The sequence below is a fragment of the Peromyscus californicus genome, unplaced genomic scaffold (assembly GCF_007827085.1).
Source record: "Peromyscus californicus insignis strain IS unplaced genomic scaffold, ASM782708v3 Scaffold_10__1_contigs__length_136768540, whole genome shotgun sequence".
In the NCBI taxonomy this organism is placed as follows: domain Eukaryota; kingdom Metazoa; phylum Chordata; class Mammalia; order Rodentia; family Cricetidae; genus Peromyscus; species Peromyscus californicus.
Genome location: NW_026294391.1, coordinates 62,127,331 through 62,137,209, shown reverse-complemented (window position 1 = coordinate 62,137,209; position 9,879 = coordinate 62,127,331). Strand labels below are relative to the sequence as shown.

At 43.6% G+C, this 9,879-nt stretch overlaps 1 protein-coding gene and 1 pseudogene across 1 annotated transcript; one reads left to right on the top strand and one right to left on the bottom strand.

Moving 5' to 3' along the window:
- Window positions 1-2,599: 2,599 nt before the first annotated feature.
- On the top strand, window positions 2,600-2,747 carry LOC128118379 (uncharacterized; annotated as a pseudogene).
- Window positions 2,748-6,025: 3,278 nt separating this feature from the next.
- On the bottom strand, window positions 6,026-9,844 carry LOC128115186 (toll-like receptor 13). Its single transcript, XM_052745674.1, has one exon. The coding sequence runs from the start codon at window positions 9,767-9,769 to the stop codon at window positions 6,899-6,901; it is 2,871 nt and encodes a 956-aa protein (XP_052601634.1). The 5' UTR covers window positions 9,770-9,844; the 3' UTR covers window positions 6,026-6,898.
- Window positions 9,845-9,879: the final 35 nt, after the last annotated feature.

Sequence of the window (9,879 nt, the reverse complement as noted above, 5' to 3'; positions counted from 1 at the left end):
CCTACGGTCTCAGAGGCTTCAGTCCCTATTCGCCTGACTCCACTGGCTTTGGGCCTGTGAAGAGGCAGAGTAGCCTGGTGGGGAGCACCATGAAGCAAAGTCTCAAACCTCAAAGACAGAGGCGAAGGGGTCAAGGTTGCAATATACCTCCCAGGTTTGCCCCCACTGATGTAACCTCCCACTGGGCCCTGAGTCCTACAACTTCTACCACCACCCAGTAAGTGCGCCAATCTGGCAAACAGGTCTTTATTTAAGATATGGGAGTTGGGGGGGGTGGGGGGACTTAAAATCCAAACCATAACAGGCTCTTATCCACGTCACTGTATTTAATGATTTAATATGGAAAGAGCCTCTGGCAAACTTCACCTCTGATCTACTTACCATTGACCACCAATAATAGGCTTAAATGCACCCTGAAGGTGCGGTGCGTCCTGAAGTAAGATGATTGTGTTGAACCATTCTTGAGTCAATTTACAGACAGATCTGCACAACAGCCAGTGTCCAGACACATCTATAAACCTGCTTGCATAGTTCCTCAGCTAATGGCCCATTTTTCTTGAACTAATTGGAGGACAGTCAAGTTAAATTGCTCAGTTGGGTATAAATACATACCATATGACTGGACGTGTAGTGATAGGGCAAAGTCCTCGCTTTGATCTCTCACACTCCATAAGGCAGTTTAATCCCAGCACTGGGGAGCTGGAAGCTGGAGGATCAATACCTCAAGGAGTTCAGCTACATAATAAGTTCAAGGTCAGCCTTGAACACATGAGACCCTGTCTCAAAAATTAAGCACATACACAAACAAAAATCTTCATAATGTAGCTTGCAGCTCCTCTATTTTACTATTTTGACAATTAGAATGAACATTATTTTGGACAAATAATTAAATTTGCCCAAGGAGCCCTTCTGGGATTTGATGAGCCATTATGTATTTTCATACACAGACAGGCATCCTCACTAAATTTCTAAAGCACTAAAGTACTAATTTCTGAAGCACTAAAGGTGCTCACTTCCAAGCCTGACAATCTGAGGTTGATCCCTGGGACCCACACAGTAGAAGGCGAGAACCGGTCTTTTGACTGCCACACACTTATGAGCCATACTATGCATATATATATATATATATATATATATATATATATATATATATATATACCACTGTTGACCTAACTTCATATTTATTGGTAGATTGATTAAAATGCAAGGAACCGAGGATGATCATAGGTATGAAAGTGTATGAATGCTGTGACTGGAGGACCAGTTCATGGAGTCGATTCTCTCTTTCCATCTTGACATGGATTCCTGAGATCAGACTCACGTTGTCAAGCTTGTTTGGCCAGTGCCTTTATCTACTAAGCCATGGCACCAGGCCTGTTACTATTGTTTTTTAAGAGAGATTACACGAAGAAATCCAAAGAATATGTAATGATAAGTGTTAATCACCATGTCACCTAAGGGAAGTTAATTTTTGAAGATAGGAGAACACTGCCAGAGTAACTGTTTAACCCAGAGCATCTCAAACTTGGCTGTGCCTAAGATTCACCAGGGAATTTTGCTGACAGGCAGATTCCAGCTCAGTAGGCCTGAGACTTTGTATTTCTAGAAAGCTTTCAGGGCGTATATTCATGCTTTGGGTTAGTGTAACAGTGTGAGTAGAAAGCAATCATGTTGACTCTGTCTTTGGTTTGGTTTGGTTTGGTGTGGTTGAAACAGGGTTTCCCTATAGAGCATATGTTTGCTTCAAATTCATGATCCTCCTGATCAGGCCTGGCCCTGCCTTTTAAACCACTCCCAATCTTATTATTAATAGAATATGTGTGGTCACAAGAAAATACTATGTAACAGGGCCCCAGACCTTAGTAGACCCTGAGACTTTAACACAACTGACTCCATGACAGAAGTACTATTCAGGCCATAAAACTCAGCATGTAGACAGCACCACCTGCCAAAATGAAAATAAAGACCTAATCCATCAGTCTATAGTTCTGAAAAGTCTCTGAATGTACTAACCTTGCTTTTTTGGCTTCTGTAGTTCCACTTTTGGCTAACTGTTCTTGTTAACCAAAGTATGTCAACCTAGAACATGGTTTTTGTGCTTAAAAACTCACCCAGAGAAAGGCTTGGGGCTGTGCTGGGATCCCAAATACCAAGTGTAGGCATTGGCCGGCTAATAAAGATTTTCTTTTGGCTTAAACCCATGCCTGAGCAGTCTTCTCTGGTGATACCCCACAACAATATATAACCAATGATGAAGTGGAGACGCCACCCCCTTTTCACAAATACAAAACTGGCACTGAAATTGTGGTTTGGAAAAGCTTGAGAGCCACATGGGTAGGCCTCGGATTCATTTCCCAATGGAGAAGTCTCTAACCCTCTTTCTGTATTCATAGGGAAGAACATTTCAGTTCTTCAAATTTAATTAAAGCTTAATATATTCTGTCTTTAGTAGCAGGGGTGTTTGTTTTTATAGTTTGGTTTTTTTCTTCTGTGATATAACCCTTTCTACTTCAGACTTGTTAAAAGAGAAATTATACAAAGATTTTCAAATCTCTTTTCAAAAATAGAGCCCAATGCTTTCATTAAAAATTAAAAAGTTATCGCTTCTCGGCCTTTTGGCTAAGATCAAGTGTAAAAATTAAAAAGTTGTTGGAGCTCTAGTAATTTAGTCTAGGAAATGAATTTTCTTGTGTCTTGACTAGCTAGTTAATATTTAACACATAAGAACACATAATGCAAGTCCCTGTGAAATTAATAAGTATGCCTTGAGCTACAGCACCATCCCTTCTAAGCCACCCACAAAAATGACAACAGCACTGTTTCATCAGTGATGGCATCATCATCATTATCATCATCATCATCATCATCGTATGTGGGTGGGAGAGAGAGACAGAGACACAGAGTGAGACGCTGTAGAGTCAGTTCTCTCCTTCTGTCTCCATGAGGGCTCCAAGGATCAAACACAGGTCACCATTTTTTTGAGGAAGTGTTCTTGCCTGCTGATCCATCTTTATTGTCCTTATATTTTCCTTATATTTAAGACTTACTTATTTTTATTTTATATGTATGGGTTTTATCTGAATGTATGTCTATATACCATGTGAGTGCAGTGCCTTCAGAGGCCAGAAGAAGAGGTCATATTCCCTGAAAATAGAGTTATAGATGGCTGTGAGCCACCATGTGGGTGCCGGAAACCAAACCCCTGTCCTCTGAAAGAGAAGTGATCTGAACTACCCATTCATTTCTCCAATCCCTACTTCTTTTTTAACGCCAACCGCAGTCCACTTCTCAGATTGCTTCAGAGACACAGGGTCACCCCTTCACTGAAGTGGTTCTTAGATGCTTTGGGCAAACCCCCACTGATTTCCTCTCTGGAGACTGATCTTGTGGGGACAAATCTGATATTCTTCTGGCTGATAGCAACAAGCAAGACCACTTTCATGAACACATGACTGATGCCCTCACATGAGACCCCAAACCCCGAAGTTTCTTGTGCTTGGTTGAATGCTTTATAATCTCTATCTTGAAATCCTGAACAACCTTGGACTCACTATGTAGACCAGCCTGGCCTTGAACTCACAGAGACATGCCAGCCTCTGCTTCCCGAATGCTGAGATTTAAGGCATGCACCACAGTGCATTTCCAGTTTACACAGGGTCCCCTAATCTCTGCAATACAAGGGCAAACATGCTGTTCATTTGGTTTCCTAGAAAATGCTTATCTCATCCTCTCCAAAACTATGTCCGTCTGAGTAGTTAATTATTTACCTTTTCTGTCAAGAAAGACTCGACCTCTATGCACCTAAGTACACTTTCCTGTTAGCCCTCAGCCAACATTGTCTTCACAGTACTGGAACCCTCGTGTCACATAGTTTCAAGGACTCTTAGGTCATTGACCAGCAATGCTACCCAGTGATCTGAGTCTTTTTTTATGATGTGTGAGATAAGCTAGTTTCATTAAGATAAATGTGGCATGTTAGTTATGTCAGTAAATCTTGGTCTGTGCTTTGTTTTCCCTGCTGTGACAGAATCAGTAAGAAGAACACGACAGTGCGCTCCCCATCCAAAGGAATCTCTGCTTATGCCTGCTGGGAGTGTTTGAATACCATCTCTTTTCTGCCCAGCATGCAGGGCAGGCAGAGAGGAGAGCAACCACGGGGTGGAGGGGGCAAGTGTGCCAGATCAACCAGACAGGTGAAGATTGCCCAAGACCAGGAGAGGAACACAGGTTCGCACGTCCCTTTCATTACTCAAGAGGGAGGTGACAGAACCTCAGGAAGGAGTGGGTGTGGCCTGCTTCAGCAAAATTACACTGCCTAGCATTGCCCAGAAGCAACAGAGTCTCAGGCTTCCAGGGTCCAATTTGGACAGTGGAAATACTATTGGTGATCAATATGGTTCAAAACTGGGACCCTGTCCCTGTCCCCCATTTTCTCTTTATGTATAAAACACTGGGGAATAAGGTGAGTGTAGTGGTGCATGCCTGTAATCCTAGAAACTGTGAGGCCACAACAAGATTTTGAGTTCCAGGCCAGCCTGAACTATATAACAAGAAGTTGGTTCAAAACAAGGGGTGAAGGACGAAAATGTTTGAGTAAGTAGAAGAAAGTAGTGGCTTTGATTAGGATGCCATTTATGTTGAGGAGTGAACGAGGGCCTATTGAAGTAGACACCTGCTGCCCCAGTTGAAAAGAAATTCTGTCCATCAGGTCTCTTCCTAACAAGTTCCTCTTAGAATCATGTAGATAAGGAGGAAACTAGAAGAAAGGCAGTGACTTAGGGGAAAGCTTCTTTTCCTGGGGAAAGAGTCTGAAACAGGGGGTGCTGGCCCCCTGTCAACTGATCTGACTTAGGTTCCTAAAGCCCTACGTACAACGGGAATTTTTAGCACCTTTGTACAAAATACCTACCAATAAGACTTCGTGGCCCCGTTGTCTAATGCCAGGGCCATGCTCCCCTTCAACTTTAAAAACATACAATTGATAAGGGTTCAGAAACCTCAAAACAGAAAACCAGTCCATAGTCATAGTACTGGTACTGAAAACAACAATGAACTGGTTTTTGTTTGTTTGTTTGTTTATTTTTTTAACTGGAATCCGTGTTGTTACCATTACAGTTTTTGTTGTCACGAGACTCCATAAGTCAGCTTTTTCTCCATAAGTCAGAGCACAAGCACTTAAGAGAACACTTGTATACACCTATCGATTTAAGAAGTGGACTTGCTGGGCGCGCACACCTTTAATCCCAGTACTCAGGAGGCAGAGCCAGGTGGATCTCTGTGAGTTCGAGGCCAGCCTGGTCTACAAAGTGAGTTCCAGGACAGCCACCAAAACTACACAGAGAAACCCTATCTCTAAAATTTAAAAAAAGGAGTTATTTAGGGTTTGGGGATTTAGCTCAGTGGTGGAGCGCTTGCCTAGTAAGCACGCAAGGCCCTGAGTTTGGTCCTCAGCTCCGGGGGGGGGGGGGGGGGGGGGGGGGGGCGGGGCGGGGAGTGGGCTTGATGAGTTAGCAGTGCAGTACGAGTGGCAAAAGGTATCACCTAGGCTTGTTGGGCAAAACAGACTTCATAGAAAGGCCATTTTAAGACATCTTAAGATAGATTTGAGGAGCCAGGCATTGGGGGCACATGCCTTTAATCCTAATACTTGGGAGGCAGACACAAGCAGATCTCTGATCTCCGTGAGTTCGAGGCCAGCCTAGTCTACAGAGCAAGTTCCATGACAGCCAGGGCTACAAAAAGATAGATTTGAAAACTCCAATGGTGGTGTATCTGGGACATCAGTCACAGACTAGCGTCGTGTAGGAGGCAATTCCTTTTTTTTTTTTCTTATTTTACTTTTTGATTTTATGTGGTTTTTGTTGTTGTGTTGTCTTTGTTTTGTTGTTAGGGGTTCTTAGCAGTACAGGGCTGTTATGTGACTCTATTCTAGGGAGAAATGAACAACTGTCTACTGACTCCAGATAGGGAACTGACCACAGACCAAAGTATGGATACCACCAAAGTCCAACTTGGTGAACCAATGAGTTTTATTGGGTTTATTTACAAGAACATGAGTGAGGGGTTATTTATCGGGGCAGAAATGACTAAAGAACAAAGCCCACCCAAGCTTGGATGACAGTGACAAAAGCTGGAAACCTGGAGCCCACTGCACAGCCTGCAGGCAGCTCAGCGGGACGGAGAGTGTCCTTTCCTGGTGGCTCAGTTGGTGTGAGACTCTTCCGGGCAGCCGGGCTGCTCTCTGCTTCTTCCCTCTGCTTCTTCCGGGCAGCTAGGCTTGTCTGAGGTTATCTCTCAGCAGGCTTTACTGCTTAGTCACACTTGGGGAGGGAGGGGTCTAGGAACTGGTCAGTATCAGGGACTCGGTGAAACTATTTTGAGTTGTTTACCTCCTGTCTTAACAAGCTTTCCTGTGGGGTGGAATATTTCATTCTCCCCTAGAATATCCTGTTGGTTTATCTCTCTGTAAACATCTGTCTTAGGAAGTTTCCCTCCAAGATGGAAGGTTTTAATTTTTTGAGGAAACCCATACACAACAAGTACAGTGTCTCTCAACAGGAACTGACTTGGAGAAAATGATAGAGCAAAAGACACACAAGACCTTTCTGTTCCCCAGAATTACAGATGACTGGTGTCCCAAGTCCTCTCCTTAATAAAATAGGAATTTCTTCCATCTATCCAATTCCATAGCAGTGGGGACCCCGCTCCTGAAAGTTTTCCAAGCAGTTCTCTGCCCTCTCCTGGCTGCCTGATGAACACTATCCAAATGGTCCTAGGTCTTACAGTTATAAGCAACCCCTGCCTTTGTCCCCAAAGAGTGGGATCATTTAGTCAAACTCAGCTTACACGTATTTTGGGTAACATTATGCAGCCGGATTTGGGGTTATAAGACTTTCAGTCACTCGACAACAATTAGATGTGTATTTTCTTTCTCCACAGTCTCATTGCCCAATGCATTTCTAATGCGAGCCCAGAAGAGTGGCTGCTGGTGAGCACTGTCTGGCCAGGTGATAAATGTCTGTCTGTTTATGAGTTTCCTGAGTCGGTGGTAGCTGGACAGCCTATAGTTAGGAATCTCTTCAAGGAAGATCAAGATAATGACATCCTTGTGCTCATAGAACATCTTCATGCTGGCCAGCTGGACTTCAAGCCGGCACCATTCACTGTGCAGGTACTGGTTACTGACCACACACAAAGTTTTCCGGCTTGTGTTGATTGCATTCTGGATGTTCTCGAAGATGTCAATGCCAGGTTCAAAGTCCCGATGGTGAAGACAGAGCTTAAAGGTGGTCTGGCTGCCTTCTTCTAGGGCTGGAACAAGCTCTTTATATACCCACTCCTCATCGGTGGCTGAGAAAGAGACAAATGCATCATACAAGAACTTCTTCTCTGTTTTGTTCCATTTAGTGAGGTACCAAGCCCTACATATGTACAAACCATACCACAGAGAGGAAATCATCTTGGCACTGAACCAAGAGAAGACCATGGTGGTGAGAACTATACTGAAGGAACAGAAGAAGTAGACCATTCCCAAGTCAAAATTACACATGGCATCATCAAAATCTATAAGCAAACTCTGGCTGTCTGGCTGCTGACAAGGGTAGCTCCGGAGAAAGGGGATGTGGACCTCCCCTGTGTTCATTGACCAGTTCTTGAACCACATATTGTCACAGTTGCACTGAAGTTTGTTCCCATAGACATCAAAAAACATCAATGATTTCAGATTCTCCAGATGACTTTGATTAATGACCTTCAAGCTGTTGAATCTTAAAGATAAGACCTGTAGGCTCTGTAAGCTGGAGAACATGCCAGGAACCAAGGAATCCAAGTTGTTATTTTCAAGGCGCAGGATCTTTAGCCTTTTGAGTTTTTTGAATAAGGAAGCATTTAAATAGAGACTTCGATCTCCACCTTTTGTTCCTGAGATATCCAACTTGGTGAGATTAATCAGAGGGTCAAATTGGTGGTGGTCCAGGAATATGGAGGGATTTTTTCCCAGGAGTAACTCCTGCAAGCTACTCAACCCTTGGAAAAAGTTGCTTGGAACAACCTGAATCCCATTTTGTTGTCCTTCTAGACTGAGCTGTTTCAAAGACTTGAGCTTCATAAATGGAGGATGTTGAAGGGTCCTAGTGGTTTCATATTTAATCTTATTAAAGCCGAGTTTCAAAACCTGCAGCTTTTCCAGGCCCGAGAAAACGTGTTCATGAAAATATGACAAGCTATTGTACACCAGGTCAAGGTGATGTAGGCAAGTGAGACCGGAAAAGGCGCTCGGCTCTATGATTTCCAGGCGGTTGTGGGAGAGAATCAAAACACTGAGTTTTTTCAGACATCGGAAGGTTCCTCGGTTGAGAGTCCGGATGTTGTTGGCTCCAAGATCTAAGAGCTCTAAATTTGGAAACTGAGCAAAGGAATACCTATCAATTGTTACTATCCAGCACCCAGCTAAGTTGAGCTCCTTCAGTGAAAATAGCCCACTGAAGGCCAGGTTATTGAGTTCTGTGATGGGGTTTCTTGAGAGGAAGAGAGACTTCAGGCCCTTCAAGGGTGAAAACGCAAAATCTGGAAAGCTTTTAAACTTGTTGTGGCTCAGATCTAGGATGGTCAAGTTCTGCAGGGAACTCCAGGTCCTGTTGCTAATGAAGGAAAGCTGGCACTTGTTTAGATTCAGTCTTTGGAGACTGGGTAGAGCATCAAACTCACTGTCATTGAGATGAACCAAGTCACTGTTTTGGCCCAGGTCAAGGAACAAAAGCCTGGTACACTTTGCTAGATGCTTAATGCCCTCTGCATTGGTGGCATTTTTCTGAAAAACCAGTGCCTCTAACATGGGTAGGTTTCTGAGGAGGTGACAAACAGTTTTCACATTTAAGTGACCATGTCTAAGCTCCCGGTTACTGAGGTCTATAACCCTTATATTCTGCAGGTGTTTGGCTGAAAGCATCTCCAGTTTCACCAATGTTCCACTCAGATTCAAGCTCCTGAGTTGGGGCAGAGTTTCCAGATACACATTCTGAATGACGCCATGGCCATTCTGGGAAGCGCTTAGAGTGATTAGGTTAGGCAGTGACAAGGCAGAGAAGTTTAACTCCATTAGTTCGTTTCCCTGGAAACTCAGGTGGAGCAGAGAAACCAATGACTTAGGACTGTGGTCCAAGTAGATAATGCTGTTGTTAGTAAGATCAAGGTACTCCAGGCATGGGAGATACTGGACTGCTTCAAGAATAACAGAAAAATTGCTAATGTTGTTTCGAGCTAGGCTCAAATATTTCAACTTGACCAGAGGAGCAAAGGCTTTTTGGTGAATATGGGTAATCTGATTGTGGTTCAGGAGCAAAGTCTCCAAGTTGGACAGGCCCTCAAAGGAGTTATTCACACTTTGAATCTTATTTTCCACTAAATTCAGAAGGGTCAAGTTTTCCAGTCCCCTGAAGGCACCTTCATCAATCTTCCAAATGAAATTCCACTCTAGTCTCAAGTCCAGCAGAGCAGGCACATTAGTGAAGCTCCAGGCAGGAAGGATTTGAATGTAGTTCTCCGTCAGGTTGAGATGAGTAGTGTATCTAGGTATGTCACTAATGGCATCTGTCAAGTTGGTGATCTTCTTCCGAATGCAGAACACATGGTGAATATCAAATTCATACTGTGTGCACTTATTGAACCCATATGTCTCTACCAAAGACAGCAGAGAAAGCCCGAAGAACAGGAGCAGGAGCTGCAGAGCAGGCACCAAGCTGCTCCAACTCATCTTGACTGCCCCAGGCATCCAGGTTACAACAGGAAAAAAGTCCCTTCACACATGCAATGCTCATGTTGGAAGGCATGGTCTTTACCTATGGACTTTGCTGCAAAGAAAAACAAAGGTTCTTAGTTTAA

Coding starts and splice junctions, on each gene's coding strand:
- LOC128115186 (XM_052745674.1), bottom strand. CDS start 9,769: ATGCCTGGGGCAGTCAAGATGAGTTGGAGCAGCTTGGTGCCTGCTCTG.